The following is a 17958-nucleotide window of genomic DNA, read 5'->3' as shown; positions in this document are numbered from 1 at the left end:
CTAGAATTAACTTTAAAAAAAATAATTAAGAATATTAGGATTTGGAGGGGGTGAGGGGGTAATAACATTTTAGCTTATTTGATTTCCTTATTTTACCTTAACCAGGAAGTCCAAAGAGATGATATTTTGACTAACAGAATACAGTATTTTGTTATAGAAAAGTGTCTCATGCCACGCGACTCTTTGCACGCTAGAGAGTTTAACTGCACCACGCAACTTGCAACAGGAATCATTGGTCATTTGTCATTTTCTGTTCATAGAAATATTTTTAAATATATTCTTGAATTTCTAATAATTTTTCAGAGCTTCCGATGTGCAGATTGTATTGTGTGAGCCAGCAGTCTGTTTTAAGAGACAAGTTGAACTCTACAGCACTGTTTCTGAGGAGGACTAGGACAGAAATCAACAGAAATCTGAACTTTCTGAAATTTCCGAAACAGAAATCTAATCTGTTAATGCCCCAACCTGCAGTCTAATTGGAGGAACTATTGTATGAAGGCCAACAGGGATGGCCATTTTCTTTTTCAAATGTCCTTTAAAAAACTGTTTATTTTTGCACTTTGTCTTAATGTCAAATGGGCACCACCAGGTATTTCTGGGTACCACTTTTTACAACTTTAATTTTGTATTTTATATTTACATTTATTTTATAAATGAAGGCTAAATTACTTGCATGTAAGGCCCTATTCTTCTACAAATTTCTGCAAAACCTATAGGGTCATTTCGGGGATAAACAAGAAATTGAAGGGTATAGATTTGGATCTGATAATGATGTACTGTGCATCTTCAAATCATATTTACTTTACATTATATCCAACCATTTTCCAAAGCATACATTTATTCTTTTTTACGTCCTTTTTTTGGGGGGGAAAAACAGCACTGGTGCCCACTGGACCTGTATTCCTACCATCGCTGATACTTTGTTTATAACCGTTACGTCTCTTGTTGACAGTACACACACATATCTCTCACTCAATCACACACACACACACACACACACACACACACACACACACACACAGTGGTGGAAAAAGTATTCACATTATGCATAATATCCCATTTCACAAGTTTTCAAATGTATGAAAATCTTTTGCGATGCATTGTGAGCTTGTAGATCGCCTATTATCGGCTATTTTCAAATGGCCGAAATGTATATAGGGTTAATGAAAAGTACCTCAAAATTGTACTTAAGTACAGTACTTCAGTAAATGCACTGTTACTTTTCACCACTGTGTGTGCACACACACACACACACACACACACACACACTCCATTCAGAATGTGACCATCGCTCTCAGAGGGACATGCTGTTCATAGTGTTGCTCGTTTGGTTTGTGGGAGAAAATGAAGTGAGAGGTAAGTACAAATTTCAACAGTACATTGGAGATTTTTAGGTTTAAGTTGATGCACAGAAGGAAGGAAATATAATGAAAGCATTATAGGTATTGACTGACTTTTGAATGTGGACTTTTAGAGATTTTGAAATGCAAGCAAGAGAGAACAATGTAATATCGTTAACATGAAGTAATTGAAAGCTTAAGCATGATTTCTATTCAATGCAACACCTTGTGAGCTTGTAGATCAGATATTTCAGGCGCGTGCATATGACTCAGAACAAATTAAAGGCTCTGTAAGGGATATTAATTGTAAAAAATAAGTGTTAAATAGTTCTAGTAATCATTCAGCTCTTTAGTAAACAGAAAATTCATTTTCAGGTTGGGATAGGAATTGTTTCCAATCAGCATACAGAACTGTTTCATTACAGAAGTAATGAAACAAATGAGCAGACACAATTGGAACTGGAACGCAATTTAAGCTGTTGAATGATCTTTGTTGGGTTCTCTATGGATAAATTCGAACATTGGTAATTAGATAACATTGGTATCCCGTCCTGAAAATGTTCTGTTTACTAAAGAGCTGGAGAGATGGGGAGACCTCTGTTACTGGACAAAGTAAACACTCTGTAGCAATGATTACTAATCAGAATAATAGCTTTAACATTTTAACCAATCCCCCCCCCCATATATATGTATATATATATATATATTACAAAAACGTATTGCTTACAACCCTTATGAGGATTAGTCGTACTCCTACCCTCTCCTCTATATTTCTATCTCTCTCCGTTATAACCTGATGTCACTCTACCCCTCATAGCTGGTAACTGTTGGATGCGACGGGGTTCGAACTTGCGATGCCAGGTGCTGTACTCTACCGGGGTGAGTCATATAATGTCGACTCTCTTTTTAATTTGAGCAAATGTCCCTCTACCTCTCCATGACATGTAGTAGTAACGTCATCTAATATCTTTCCCTCTGCATCCATCTCCTCTGTCCTTCAACACCTCCCTCTCTCTCTCTCAGCTCAGCAGACAGGAGTGCTGCCGTTCCTCCGGCAGTCTGGGATCATACTGGTCCGAGGACGAGGTCCCCATGGCAACGCTCTTTCACTGGGGGGTCTACCATGGTGGGGCCCCTAACTGTGTCCCCTGTAGAGGTGTGTATGTGTGTCTGTGTGGTGGGGTGGTCATTGGTACATACTGAGAGACATTGACTCACTACAAAGGACACAATATTGTCATTATAAACCAGATTATTATTAAAAATATATGTATCTCTTCTCTCTCCTCTCCTCTCCTCCAGACCCCTGTTTCAGTGTAGACTGTGGTCCTGACCGGTACTGCGTGGCCACCCGGCGAAACGAGCCCCACTGCGTGTGCTTCCCGGCAGGCTGCGGGGTCCCGGGGGGCCCCGCCAGAGGAGGCCCCGGGCCCCACGGAGGAGGTGCAGGAGGAGGGCCTGTGTGCGGCTCAGACGGGAGGTCTTACAGGAGCCGGTGTGCCCTGGTTCGAACCCGGTGTCTGCAGAAGCGAGTGGATTTGAGGGTGCAGTACCCTGGCCGATGTAAAAGTATGTAGTTCGATCAATTATTCTCCATTATTAGGTAATTAATTTACTCTTGCATTTGTGTTGAGTTTGTCTAAATATTGACCAACTGAAGGAAAGTCGATTATTAATTCACTTTTCAAATGGCAAACAAAATAAAAAGCTGACAGTCTAGCAAACTATAGGAAAAAAATAAGAGTATTGTTAGAAATACATCTATTATTAGACTAACAACCATTAACTGGGGAGATCAATGACAAAGCAACTGTTTTATTCAGAAAGGTCGGAAAGTAAGGACTAATTAAAGTTAAAGGGTATGTAAGTATTATATTTATTGTTAAAATAAGTGTCATTGCTATAGGCTGACTGTTCAGTTAGAAGGGTCTCCCCGCCTTTCCAGCTCCTTTGAACAGAAGACACATTTTCAGGTCTTCAGGAGAGACCACTGTTCCCTGAACCCACACTATAGCAATGATTACTATCAGAATATATTTTTTAAACAAAAAAAAAACGTTTTGATTTAACACAAAACATGTCACTTACAGCACCTTTAAAGATTTTATTGCTGACTGTCTCAGCTAAACTACTGTATGACTAACCACCTAACCAGCCAACTGTCTCGTTAGCTAAGTGGTATCAGTGGTATCTCTGGGACCAGCAAAATCAGTTGAATCTGCTGTTTTCAAAAGAATACTTGTATGGGGTGGGTGGGGGGGGGTCCCTGGTTCAAAATATTTTCAGATGGGGGGTCAGTGTGTCCAAATACATTCATTTGGGGTCCTTGACATGAAAAAAACATTTTAGACCTAAGATAACTATCTGCAGTGCACCAGAGGGGTATAATAGGTTAATTAATTATAATGTCTCTCTGTCTGTTTTATTTGTCTGTCTACCCAGAATCCTGTCGAACCGTACGCTGTCCCGGCACCACTTCCTGTGTGATCGACCAATCGGGCGCAGCGCGCTGCCTCCCGGCATCGGCACATCTTCCTTTGTCCTGATGATGTATGTATGCCATGATGTGTGATGTTTTTAGAAGTGTTATGAGCCAATAAAAGGTGTCCTGTTTTAATCTGATTGTTTGTAATGACTTCATAATGAACTATACTTGGGGGGTTATATAAACCAATGATTCTCAACCTTTTTTTAAGGATCTTTTGATACAATGTTTTATCTCTGAGGCCCCCATTCCACACTTTAAAAATATGTTAACACATTCAATCCGGGGACGCATCTGTGTCATTTTTTGATTTCTTTGGCTATTCAAAAATAGCAGATATACAAGCTCATAGCGCGGCACTCGGTGCCGCGGTATGAGCTTGTAGTTTTGCTATTTTAGAAAAAACAATATTCTTTTGTGCAAATCTTTGAATGTATATATATTTTTAAAGCGAACATTTGTAACTCAAATCTTTGCGTCTGGGGGGGTCCCTGGAACAAAACATTTTGAGAATGTTTTTAAAAATGTTTTCTAAATCCTATAACGGTATGTCAGTGGTGCTCCAACTTTTCCATGTCAAGGACCACCCAAAATTATATGTATATTTGGCCACGGACCCCCCATCTAAAAATGTGTTGTTCCAGGGACCCCCCAGAAGCACAGATCGGAGTTAAAGATGTTCGCTTTAAAACATAAACAGTATACATATTCTAAGATTTGCACAAATTTTCACGATTTCTCAAAAAATAGCAGATCTACAAGCTCATAACACGGTGCCACGCCATGAGCTTGAATAGCCAAATAAATCTTAAAATGACACAGATACGTTTCACAGATACGATGGAACATCCATTGTTCCATTTGTACACTCAGAGCCACAGGTCGGAAATATAGGCAGGTTCAGCGCCGTGTCACAAGGGTGGATTCATTGTCGGACCAACTAACTGAATCTGGTCATTCCCTGAGAGATGCCACATCATACTGCTGATGTCACCTCGTCTTCACTTGACCCCATATGGAGCTTATTTGGTACCTATGCTATGTCCTTATATGGTGTGTACCGTCTATGACGCCAGCTCGGATGATATCAGCCTCTTCGACCCTGCTCCTTATATGGGTATCTCTGGTATATGGTCTTGGTGTAGCGTTCCAGAGCTAACAGTTAGGTAGCTCTATCAGACAGGACAAACCCTCTCCAACATCAGCGTCAGCCTAACCTTTGGCTTGACAATGACGATCTAATGCTGTCGATCTGGTAACGTGGGATCCTCTCTAACACTAACAGTAGTCTGAGGGTTTAACACCAGGTAACTAGTAGAATACAAAACTATCATGAAAATGTAGGATCACTTTAGGTTAAGTGGGTTATGTGCACGCACGCACGCACACACAGTCTGACTGGGGACATTTTCCAGTTAGATCAGCTTGATAGAATCTCTGCTGAATCTCTCAGACAGACAGACAGACAGACAGACAGACAGACAGACGCACACACGCGCACTCACACACACACACACACACACACACACACACACACACACACACACACACACACACACACAGACACAGACACAGACACAGACACACACACACACACACACACACACACACACACACACACACACACACACACACACAGCCCCCATACAACAGAAGTGTGGAAAATGCCAACCCTAAAATTCTCCCATGAGGCTAGAAATAGACTGTTCAAACACAAACACATTCAGTTTTTGCTAACTTTCTTTTTGTATTTCACCTGGCTCCATCCCCGCTGGCTACATTGCAGGCTACATTTTAATACACTGACCAAGAGAGATCTTGATAAATATGTGAAAAGTTCTGATGCCTTGCTAGGTAATATTAAGGTGCCAAAAGATGCTCTATTGTGTCGCGACATGAACTGCAGGAATGTCCAACACTGTAATGAGTTATCTACCCTGTATGAGTCTATTGTGGAGTCACTCTGTATTGCTAGCAGGCCTTTCCTCAAACATAGGCCAAAAGCATGTAAGGCCAAGCCAGGGTGGAATGATCACGTCCAAGAGCTTCATGCAGAGGCTAGAATGGCTTTTAAAAGATGGGCTGAGGCTGGCAAAAGTAGACATGGCCCTCTGTTTGAGCATAAAAAAGACACTAATGCTAATTTTAAATATGCCCTTAGGTTTATTAAAAGAAATGAGAACGTAATGAGGTCAGATTCACTGGCAAAGAAGCTACAAAAGCATAATGTGAATGATTTCTGGAAGGAAATTAAAATGATAAATAATTGTAAAACATCTCTTCCATCAAATATAGATGGAGTGAGTGGTTCTGATGAAATTTCACAGCTATGGCAGAAACAATATTCTGAGCTGTTCAACTGTGTAAAAAGTAATCTTGTTGTAGTGGAAAATGTAGATTTTAATGATGAGGTGATTGTTACTCCTGCCGAAATTCATGAAGTAGTTTTGAAGCTAGGAGATAATAAGGCCTGTGGTCTGGATGAGATAACAGCTGAACATCTAAAACTAGCCAGTAAGAAACTGTGCCCTTTGGTTGCTATGTGTTTTACAGGTTTTACAGTGGGTAAACTAAACAGCTCTGATAACTATAGGCCAATAGCATTGGCCAGCGTTTTGTCCAAAGTGCTAGAGACAGCCGATAGCCAATTTGGATTCAAACGAAAACATGGCACTGATTTGTGTATTTTTGCACTTAAAGAGATTTTAGATAAATATAGTAGGCAGAATTCTACTATGTTTGTTTCTTTTATTGATGCCTCTAGGGCCTTTGACCACATTAATCATGAAAAGTTATTCTTAAAACTGACACAGAGAGGGGTCCCTAGTTTCCTTGTCAGAATCTTGGTGTTCTGGTATGCTCACCAGACAATGAGGGTAAAATGGGGGAAGTCAATATCTGCTCCTTTTCATGTGACCAATGGTGTCCGTCAAGGAGGAATAATTTCTCCATTCCTTTTTAATGTTTATATGAATGATTTATTATTGATGTTAAATGCATGTGGGACAGGGTGTAGAGTTGGTGACTCGGTAATTAATCACCTGATGTATGCAGATGATTTGGTCATCTTTAGTCCATATAGTGCTGGGCTACAACAGCTACTGAGGATATGCTCACAGTATGGCTTTGATTTTAATATAAAATACAACGCTAAAAAGAGTAAGGTCATGATTGTCCGAAGTAGGGAAGACAGACTATCTACCTTTCCTGACTTCTACCTGGCTGGCACTGCCCTTAGTGTGTGCAGTGCGATTACTTATTTGGGACATATTATCTCCAATGACCTAACAGATGACAAGGACATCTATAGGCAGCGGCGTAAGCTGTATGCCCAAGCAAACATGCTGTGTCGCAAATTTAGCATGTGCTCAGTACCTGTGAAGATCTCTCTGTTTAGATCCTTTTGTACACCACTGTATACTGCCCACCTTTGGAGTCGCTACAGGCAAGGCAGCATCAGACGCCTTACAGTGGCCTATAATGACTGCATGAGGCTGCTGCTGAGAGCTCCAAGAAGCTCCAGTGCAAGCCAGATGTTTGTTAGTGTTGGGGTACCCACCTGTGCTGCTGTGCTACGCAACCTTATGTATAGGTTTATGTGTAGAGCATCTGAGTCAGTAAATGACATAATCGCTGTCATAACAGACCCCACACGAAGCTCTGTCAGGTTCACCTCTAGACTGTGGAACCATTGGCGCACATGTCTGTATGTCAGAAACTGAACAATGTGAGCTATTTGCATTCTTTTTATTTATTTTATTTTATTTTCTGTTTTTATTGTGTGGTGTTGTTTTCTTGTGATATGGATCCTCCTGGGTCTGAAATAAAGATTGAATTGAATTGACACTGTATGTCTTTTTTAATAAAGCAGATTAAAACAAACAAAGACAAGGGTATGCTGTATAGTTAACTATTTAAACCTATTATACTTTGTTGACCGGAGTCTCCCTGGGCTCTAGTCCAGTGTTTCTCAACCAGTGGTCCGGGGACCACCAGTGGTCCTTGAGGGGGTTCCAGGTGGTCCCCAGCTAAATCATGGTAGTTGGTGACCAAATGGACCCTTATTAGATCTTTAACTCTTGAGAGTGTAAAATGAAAGTGTACACAATTAGAGAACGTCGAATAATTGTTAATTTGATCAACGTTTGCATCCGTGACTCAAATGCCGAATAAATAATGGACCTTGTTATGAAAAGGGTTGAAAACCACTGCTCTATACTTCCCCCTCTAAATCTCTTCACCGAAGATAGCTGATCAACAAACTCGAGCTTGTAGATGTGCTATTTTTGCCGAATGCTTGCCCCAGAATTAGATTAGTACCAGTTGCACATACAGTATGGTCCCCATTGTCCCCATTTCCAAGAATGCCTCCCAGCGTGTATGAATGACTACCGTCCGGTAGTTCTGACCTCAGTGGTCCAATTTAGAAAAGGGTGGTGGCCAGGCTGTCACCATGATGACATTGTATCATTAAACAGAGATTTGAAGGCAAGCAGCAATGGAATGTAGTGTTGCTACTATTAGACAGAATCCTCAGAATTTGCTTCATCGTCCCGCAGTTCCTGGAGCCGTTTGCGGTTGGCTTTCTTCGTTTCCTCATCGATTGGATAAGAATAGAATATAGCAAAGCTAACAAGAATAAGGGCAACGGGTGCAGCCGAGACCAACAGTTTTAGGGCTAAATTCACCTCCTCCGGTTGTGAGCAGCCTCGAGGAATGTAGCCTGCAAAATCTAAGCTCAGTGTGGAAATGCCCTGGGCAACTCCAGAGGCTAGTTTGGCAGAGAGGATGTAGAATGAGTAGAAGATGGCCTCGTGGCCGGTGGAGTCAGGGTTGTGCACCTTGAAGTCGTCGACCACATCGGGAAGCATTGACCACGGCAACAGGTAGGACGCCGCAACGCTCACTCCAGCAGCAAAGGAGACAACGTAGGTGACGATCAAGTTGCTCTTCACACACACCACCAGAATCAGGAAGGGAACAATGGAAGAGCTTCCGACGTACACTGCCATTTTCTTCCCAAACCGAGTCTGGAACCACTGCCAGAAGGGTATGGTCAAGGTAGCGGAGAGCATGATGACCAGTACAATGTCCTTGAATTCCTTTCTGAAGCCCAGTGTGTAGCTGCAGAACAGGGCAAAGTTCCCATTCAGGAGCTTGTAAGCCAGTGCTGTGAAGAGGAAGCCTGTGACCAGTTTGACGTAGGGTCCGTGCCCCATAATCATCCTTAGTCCCTGGAAGAAAGGCCTGGGCTCCGACCGGGGACGACAGGATTCTTTCCTCTCTCTCACTCCGAGGAACAGAACAATGGCACAGAGAAAGTAGACGGCGGAGATGGTACCCGAAGCCGTCATGTAGGCAACTTCCGTGTGATCCAAGGAGGAAGGAGAGTGTGTCGTATTGGCGGCAAGCAGGGAGGTAGAATTGAGCTCCTCCGTGACATTATTATTGGATGCATGAAGGAGGCACGGTGCGTCGACCATGCCCACCATCTGCCCCTGGATGGCGGCACCGACCACGGCGGCCAGAACCTCCACGGTCATCCTGTACGCGGTGGCCGAGTCTCTCTCCTTCTGCTCCGAGCTGATGAACATGGTGAGGGCAGAGTAGGGCACGTCGAAGCAGGTCTGAAGGGTCTGATAGAGGCAGTAGAACACCAGGTGCCAGATTACTTTGCCACGCGCAAAAGGGGGAACGTACCATATGAGGAAATACGACAGCACGGCGAAAGGAGTGGACAGCCCGATCCAGGGCAGCATGCGTCCCATCCGCGTCCACGGGCTGCGGGAGACCAGGAAGCCCACGATGGGGTCCATTATTGCGGCCCACAGACAGCCCACGAACAGGACGATGGAAGCTCTGCAGGGGTCCAGCCGAGCCACGTCCAGCAGGTAGATCTGCAGGAAGAAGCCCAGGGCACATGCGGTGATCTGGCGAGGCGCTCCGCCAATGGCATAGCAGAGTTTAGTGCAGACCGACAGCCTGTTGTTCCTCGGCTCTTGCTCCCCAGAAAGCATGGTGACATTTGAGCTGACCACCTGTACATTCAAGGAACTTGTGTTGGAGTTTTGCTCGTCTCCCTCTCCTTTGGCCATAATAACCAGGCTTGTCTTAGTTGGCTGCACAATAAAGAACAAAAAAGCTCCAGTGAAGCTCTTATTTGCAGAATTGGTGCATAAATCACCCCTTTCAGATACTTTAGATACTTTAACACCTGGCAAAGTCTGAAGTCAATTTGATCGTAGACATATGTCACCGGACATATATGGTTATTAATAAATAGCCTCGCCCCGCTGATGACGTCACAACGTATTGATCATATGGACTTATATGGAGTTTCCACAATATAAGTCCACAATATATGCCCAAACATGGTGTAACCTAGTTCAATGCTGGAGTACTTAGATTTTTTTTTTTTGTAGAGTGCATGAGCCAAGTGCATTTAATTATTTTGGGGGAATGGCCCACCTTGTTCATGGAATGTCAATGTACAATGTTTGTTATGTCTGGGTATCCCCAGCTTTAGCTATCTGGGATGTTAAAGTTGTGCAAAACTGTGGTCAATGAATTGCCTCTTCAGCCAGATTAAACAGTAGTCACTTATAACTGTTGAGACTCCTAGAGCTTAAAGGGATCTTCACCGATTTTGATAAAGGACCCCATAAACATCCCATAAACATGATCCTGGTGTTTTTTTTGTGTTGTATCTGTGTTTTTAAATTTTTGATCCGTTTAGATCCGTGAGACACGGCTGAAAGCGTCAAATGACGTTTTCAGCCGTGTCTCACCTTATGTCCGCACTACATACTGCAGGTGACTACAGGTGTAGTTCAAACCCAAACCAACCCCCATGGTTCAAAGGACCGGCCCCTGAGGGTGTCTCCCGAACATTTCCCCGCTCGGCAACTCCCTTTAGCTACCTCACACATGTACTGTCATGGCGTGTGTAAACATATCAGAGTTATACTTTAGTACCCGGTGTATCTAAACCACTGCACCACAGAGGTTCTGACTTATTCTGTTAACTTAGCCTTGAAAACTTTGTACCCTTTTCCCTTTAAATATCCATTGCCATTGACAATGCATTAGGCGCTTAAAGTTAAATATTTCAAAAACTACAAATCATTTCAAAGTAAAACATCTCAAGGATGCATGTCCACAGAAGGGGGAATTTTTGAACTGTGAATGGAGTTTCTAGGTGAAAGTGTTTTTTTGAGGTCCCAAAACCTTCCATCCGCCTCCATTCTAAATCTCTGAACTTTTAAAGGAGTACAATTCTAAAACTATGCAACATTTCAAAGATTCCTTTTCAGGCAAACATGTCCAGAGTAAGATGAACATTTTAAAGTATGAATGAGGTTACTAGGCGTAAGTATGTAGTTGTAAGCCTGCCTTTAAATGTCCATTGCCGCATCGACAATGAATGAAACCAGGTTTCCTGGTGGAACTTTTAAAGGAGTACAATTCTAAAACTATGCAACATTTCAAAGATTCCTTTTCAGGCAAACATGTCCAGAGTAAGATGAACATTTTAAAGTATGAATGAGGTTACTAGGCGTAAGTATGTACTTGGGGCAACGGATAAATTGACTGATATCCGTAGAATAACTTGTAGGAGTGTCCTGGTTCAAATCCAGTCACCACCTTAGTAACTGAAACCGAATCTGGCCAATTCGGTCTCTTCGGACAGACGCTCTACCAGTTTAGCTATGCTGTTGGCTGAGAGTTACAGGTTTCCTGGTGGAACTTTTAAAGGAGTACAATTCTAAAACTATGCAACATTTCAAAGATTCCTTTTCAGGCAAACATGTCCAGAGTAAGACGAACATTTTAAAGTATGAATGAGGTTACTAGGCGTAAGTATGTAGTTGTAAGCCTGCCTTTAAATGTCCATTGCCGCATCGACAATGAATGGGGCGCTTAAAGTTAAATATCTCCAAAACTACAAATGATTTCAAAAGAAAAAATCTCAAGCATGCATGTCCACAGTAAGGTGGAATTTTTGAACTGTGAATGGAGTTTCTAGGTGAACGTGTTTTTTTGAGGTCCCTATAGCCTAACCCTAACCTTCCATCCGCCTCCATTCTAAATCTCTGAACTTTTAAAGGAGTACAATTCTAAAACTATGCAACATTTCAAAGATTCCTTTTCAGGCAAACATGTCCAGAGTAAGACGAACATTTTAAAGTATGAATGAGGTTACTAGGCGTAAGTATGTAGTTGTAAGCCTGCCTTTAAATGTCCATTGCCGCATCGACAATGAATGGGGCGCTTAAAGTTAAATATCTCCAAAACTACAAATGATTTCAAAAGAAAAAATCTCAAGCATGCATGTCCACAGTAAGGTGGAATTTTTGAACTGTGAATGGAGTTTCTAGGTGAAAGTGTTTTTTTGAGGTCCCTATAGCCTAACCCTAACCTTCCATCCGCCTCCATTCTAAATCTCTGAACTTTTAAAGGAGTACAATTCTAAAACTATGCAACATTTCAAAGATTCCTTTTCAGGCAAACATGTCCAGAGTAAGACGAACATTTTAAAGTATGAATGAGGTTACTAGGCGTAAGTATGTAGTTGTAAGCCTGCCTTTAAATGTTCATTGCCGCATCGACAATGAATGGGGCGCTTAAAGTTAAATATCTCCAAAACTACAAATGATTTCAAAAGAAAAAATCTCAAGCATAAATGTCCACAGTAAGGTGGAATTTTTGAACTGTGAATGGAGTTTCTAGGTGAAAGTGTTTTTTTGAGGTCCCAAATTCGTCCATCGACCTCCATTCTAAATCTCTGAACTTTTAAAGGAGTACAATTCTAAAACTATTAAACATTTCAAAGATTCCCTTTCAGGCAAACATGTTCACAGTAAGATGAACATTTTAAAGTTTGAATGGGGTTTCTATTCTATATATGACATTTTGAATCATTACAGTCAGTTCACCTTCTTTTGGGTCTTGAGTCGAACCAATTACTCCCGCGGAGACATCAAATTTCTCTTTTGGGCCTTGAGTCTTGGGACTCATGGCCCAAAAGAGAAATTTGCTGTCTCCGCGGGAGTAATTGGTTCGACTCAAGACTCTTTTGGGTCTTGAGTCTTGGGAAAGAAAAAAAAGTGTGCCAGTTGGATTTGAACCAGGAATCTTCTGGTTGCAAGTCCTGTATCTAAACCATTGCACCACAGAGGTCCTTACATGTTCTGTTGACTTGCGTGGAATTTGTCTGAAAGATTATATAAAGGTAAAAGCCCCAGGTAAAAGTTAGAAAGATGTCCTTGCGAGATTTGAACTCAGGACCTTCAGTGTGTAAGGCCTGAATCTTAACCACTGCTCCATCATGGTACATACTTTCTATGGTGTCTTACACGCTGTTCAGTGAAAGATCAGATAAAGGTGCAAGAGTCAAGTATTTGTTGGAGACCTGTCCTGGTTGGATTTGAACCGGTAACCTTCTGGTTCCAGGTCCTGTATCTAAACCACTGCACCACAGAGGTTCTGACTTGTTCTGTTAACTTAGCCTTGAAAACTTTGTACCCTTTTCCCTTTAAATATCCATTGCCATTGACAATGCATTAGGCGCTTAAAGTTAAATATTTCAAAAACTACAAATCATTTCAAAGTAAAACATCTCAAGGATGCATGTCCACAGAAGGGGGAATTTTTGAACTGTGAATGGAGTTTCTAGGTGAAAGTGTTTTTTTGAGGTCCCAAAACCTTCCATCCGCCAACATTCAAAAACTCTGAACTTTTAAAGGAGTACAATTCTAAAAATATGCAACATTTCAAAGATTCCTTTTCAGGCAAACATGTCCAGAGTAAGATGAACATTTTAAAGTATGAATGAGGTTACTAGGCGTAAGTATGTAGTTGTAAGCCTGCCTTTAAATGTCGATTGCCGCATCGGCAATGAATGAAACCAGGTTTCCTGGTGGAACTTTTAAAGGAGTACAATTCTAAAACTATGCAACATTTCAAAGATTCCTTTTCAGGCAAACATGTCCAGAGTAAGATGAACATTTTAAAGTATGAATGAGGTTACTAGGCGTAAGTATGTACTTGGGGCAACGGATAAATTGACTGATATCCGTAGAATAACTTGTAGGAGTGTCCTGGTTCAAATCCAGTCACCACCTTAGTAACTGAAACCGAATCTGGCCAATTCGGTCTCTTCGGACAGACGCTCTACCAGTTTAGCTATGCTGTTGGCTGAGAGTTACAGGTTTCCTGGTGGAACTTTTAAAGGAGTACAATTCTAAAACTATGCAACATTTCAAAGATTCCTTTTCAGGCAAACATGTCCAGAGTAAGACGAACATTTTAAAGTATGAATGAGGTTACTAGGCGTAAGTATGTAGTTGTAAGCCTGCCTTTAAATGTCCATTGCCGCATCGACAATGAATGGGGCGCTTAAAGTTAAATATCTCCAAAACTACAAATGATTTCAAAAGAAAAAATCTCAAGCATGCATGTCCACAGTAAGGTGGAATTTTTGAACTGTGAATGGAGTTTCTAGGTGAACGTGTTTTTTTGAGGTCCCTATAGCCTAACCCTAACCTTCCATCCGCCTCCATTCTAAATCTCTGAACTTTTAAAGGAGTACAATTCTAAAACTATGCAACATTTCAAAGATTCCTTTTCAGGCAAACATGTCCAGAGTAAGACGAACATTTTAAAGTATGAATGAGGTTACTAGGCCTAAGTATGTAGTTGTAAGCCTGCCTTTAAATGTCCATTGCCGCATCGACAATGAATGGGGCGCTTAAAGTTAAATATCTCCAAAACTACAAATGATTTCAAAAGAAAAAATCTCAAGCATGCATGTCCACAGTAAGGTGGAATTTTTGAACTGTGAATGGAGTTTCTAGGTGAAAGTGTTTTTTTGAGGTCCCTATAGCCTAACCCTAACCTTCCATCCGCCTCCATTCTAAATCTCTGAACTTTTAAAGGAGTACAATTCTAAAACTATGCAACATTTCAAAGATTCCTTTTCAGGCAAACATGTCCAGAGTAAGACGAACATTTTAAAGTATGAATGAGGTTACTAGGCGTAAGTATGTAGTTGTAAGCCTGCCTTTAAATGTCCATTGCCGCATCGACAATGAATGGGGCGCTTAAAGTTAAATATCTCCAAAACTACAAATGATTTCAAAAGAAAAAATCTCAAGCATGCATGTCCACAGTAAGGTGGAATTTTTGAACTGTGAATGGAGTTTCTAGGTGAAAGTGTTTTTTTGAGGTCCCAAATTCGTCCATCGACCTCCATTCTAAATCTCTGAACTTTTAAAGGAGTACAATTCTAAAACTATTAAACATTTCAAAGATTCCCTTTCAGGCAAACATGTTCACAGTAAGATGAACATTTTAAAGTTTGAATGGGGTTTCTTTTCTATATATGACATTTTGAATCATTACAGTCAGTTCACCTTCTTTTGGGTCTTGAGTCGAACCAATTACTCCCGCGGAGACATCAAATTTCTCTTTTGGGCCTTGAGTCTTGGGACTCATGGCCCAAAAGAGAAATTTGATGTCTCCGCGGGAGTAATTGGTTCGACTCAAGACTCTTTTGGGTCTTGAGTCTTGAGAAAAGAAAAAAAAGTGTGCCAGTTAGATTTGAACCAGGAATCTTCTGGTTGCAAGTCCTGTATCTAAACCATTGCACCACAGAGGTCCTTACATGTTCTGTTGACTTGCGTGGAATTTGTCTGAAAGATTATATAAAGGTAAAAGCCCCAGGTAAAAGTTAGAAAGATGTCCTTGCGAGATTTGAACTCAGGACCTTCAGTGTGTAAGGCCTGAATCTTAACCACTGCTCCATCATGGTACATACTTTCTATGGTGTCTTACACGCTGTTCAGTGAAAGATCAGATAAAGGTGCAAGAGTCAGGTATTTGTTGGAGACCTGTCCTGGTTGGATTTGAACCGGTAACCTTCTGGTTCCAGGTCCTGTATCTAAACCACTGCACCACAGAGGTTCTGACTTATTCTGTTAACTTAGCCTTGAAAACTTTGTACCCTTTTCCCTTTAAATATCCATTGCCATTGACAATGCATTAGGCGCTTAAAGTTAAATATTTCAAAAACTACAAATCATTTCAAAGTAAAACATCTCAAGGATGCATGTCCACAGAAGGGGGAATTTTTGAACTGTGAATGGAGTTTCTAGGTGAAAGTGTTTTTTTGAGGTCCCAAAACCTTCCATCCGCCAACATTCAAAAACTCTGAACTTTTAAAGGAGTACAATTCTAAAACTATGCAACATTTCAAAGATTCCTTTTCAGGCAAACATGTCCAGAGTAAGATGAACATTTTAAAGTATGAATGAGGTTACTAGGCGTAAGTATGTACTTGGGGCAACGGATAAATTGACTGATATCCGTAGAATAACTTGTAGGAGTGTCCTGGCTGGTTCAAATCCAGTCACCACCTTAGTAACTGAAACCGAATCTGGCCAATTCGGTCTCTTCGGACAGACGCTCTACCAGTTTAGCTATGCTGTTGGCTGAGAGTTACAGGTTTCCTGGTGGAACTTTTAAAGGAGTACAATTCTAAAACTATGCAACATTTCAAAGATTCCTTTTCAGGCAAACATGTCCAGAGTAAGACGAACATTTTAAAGTATGAATGAGGTTACTAGGCGTAAGTATGTAGTTGTAAGCCTGCCTTTAAATGTCCATTGCCGCATCGACAATGAATGGGGCGCTTAAAGTTAAATATCTCCAAAACTACAAATGATTTCAAAAGAAAAAATCTCAAGCATGCATGTCCACAGTAAGGTGGAATTTTTGAACTGTGAATGGAGTTTCTAGGTGAACGTGTTTTTTTGAGGTCCCTATAGCCTAACCCTAACCTTCCATCCGCCTCCATTCTAAATCTCTGAACTTTTAAAGGAGTACAATTCTAAAACTATGCAACATTTCAAAGATTCCTTTTCAGGCAAACATGTCCAGAGTAAGATGAACATTTTAAAGTATGAATGAGGTTACTAGGCGTAAGTATGTACTTGGGGCAACGGATAAATTGACTGATATCCGTAGAATAACTTGTAGGAGTGTCCTGGTTCAAATCCAGTCACCACCTTAGTAACTGAAACCGAATCTGGCCAATTCGGTCTCTTCGGACAGACGCTCTACCAGTTTAGCTATGCTGTTGGCTGAGAGTTACAGGTTTCCTGGTGGAACTTTTAAAGGAGTACAATTCTAAAACTATGCAACATTTCAAAGATTCCTTTTCAGGCAAACATGTCCAGAGTAAGACGAACATTTTAAAGTATGAATGAGGTTACTAGGCGTAAGTATGTAGTTGTAAGCCTGCCTTTAAATGTCCATTGCCGCATCGACAATGAATGGGGCGCTTAAAGTTAAATATCTCCAAAACTACAAATGATTTCAAAAGAAAACATCTCAAGCATGCATGTCCACAGTAAGGTGGAATTTTTGAACTGTGAATGGAGTTTCTAGGTGAACGTGTTTTTTTGAGGTCCCTATAGCCTAACCCTAACCTTCCATCCGCCTCCATTCTAAATCTCTGAACTTTTAAAGGAGTACAATTCTAAAACTATGCAACATTTCAAAGATTCCTTTTCAGGCAAACATGTCCAGAGTAAGACGAACATTTTAAAGTATGAATGAGGTTACTAGGCGTAAGTATGTAGTTGTAAGCCTGCCTTTAAATGTCCATTGCCGCATCGACAATGAATGGGGCGCTTAAAGTTAAATATCTCCAAAACTACAAATGATTTCAAAAGAAAAAATCTCAAGCATGCATGTCCACGGTAAGGTGGAATTTTTGAACTGTGAATGGAGTTTCTAGGTGAACGTGTTTTTTTGAGGTCCCTATAGCCTAACCCTAACCTTCCATCCGCCTCCATTCTAAATCTCTGAACTTTTAAAGGAGTACAATTCTAAAACTATGCAACATTTCAAAGATTCCTTTTCAGGCAAACATGTCCAGAGTAAGACGAACATTTTAAAGTATGAATGAGGTTACTAGGCCTAAGTATGTAGTTGTAAGCCTGCCTTTAAATGTCCATTGCCGCATCGACAATGAATGGGGCGCTTAAAGTTAAATATCTCCAAAACTACAAATGATTTCAAAAGAAAAAATCTCAAGCATGCATGTCCACAGTAAGGTGGAATTTTTGA

At 41.0% G+C, this 17958-nt stretch overlaps 2 protein-coding genes across 3 annotated transcripts; one reads left to right on the top strand and one right to left on the bottom strand.

Annotated features, from left to right (window-relative positions):
* The first annotated feature begins 1289 nt into the window (after nt 1–1289).
* On the top strand, nt 1290–5186 carry LOC311037679 (follistatin-A-like). 2 transcript variants are annotated; one of them, XM_084046932.1, is made up of 6 exons: nt 1290–1356; nt 2158–2219; nt 2364–2496; nt 2643–2909; nt 3783–3890; nt 4794–5186. In XM_084046932.1, the coding sequence occupies exons 1-5, from the start codon at nt 1305–1307 to the stop codon at nt 3884–3886; spliced, it is 618 nt and encodes a 205-aa protein (XP_083903058.1). In that variant the 5' UTR covers nt 1290–1304; the 3' UTR covers nt 3887–3890; nt 4794–5186. The 2 variants fall into 2 exon arrangements, with proteins under 2 accessions (XP_083903058.1, XP_083903057.1); XM_084046931.1 differs by lacking the exon at nt 4794–5186 and having other exon boundaries at nt 3783–3962.
* Nucleotides 5187–8345: 3159 nt separating this feature from the next.
* On the bottom strand, nt 8346–9920 carry LOC311037805 (sodium-dependent lysophosphatidylcholine symporter 1-B-like; the record flags this gene model as incomplete). Its single annotated transcript, XM_084047094.1, has 1 exon — nt 8346–9920. One exon carries the CDS (start codon nt 9918–9920, stop codon nt 8346–8348), a length of 1575 nt encoding a protein of 524 aa, XP_083903220.1.
* Nucleotides 9921–17958: the final 8038 nt, after the last annotated feature.

Source organism: Gymnoscopelus microlampas (assembly GCF_963454915.1).
Source record: "Gymnoscopelus microlampas genome assembly, chromosome: 21".
In the NCBI taxonomy this organism is placed as follows: domain Eukaryota; kingdom Metazoa; phylum Chordata; class Actinopteri; order Myctophiformes; family Myctophidae; genus Gymnoscopelus; species Gymnoscopelus microlampas.
The sequence above is the reverse complement of the archived record's forward strand: the minus strand, read 5'-3'. Positions and strand labels throughout refer to the sequence as shown.

What these genes read in the sequence shown, in the direction of transcription:
- LOC311037679 (XM_084046932.1), top strand. Translation starts at nt 1,305, where the DNA reads ATGCTGTTCATAGTGTTGCTCGTTTGGTTTGTGGGAGAAAATGAAGTG. An exon ending in AGGTGCTGTACTCTACCGGG is followed by an intron (nt 2,220 to 2,363) that starts GTGAGTCATATA and finishes TCTCTCTCTCAG; the next exon opens with CTCAGCAGACAGGAGTGCTG. An exon ending in TAACTGTGTCCCCTGTAGAG is followed by an intron (nt 2,497 to 2,642) that starts GTGTGTATGTGT and finishes CCTCTCCTCCAG; the next exon opens with ACCCCTGTTTCAGTGTAGAC.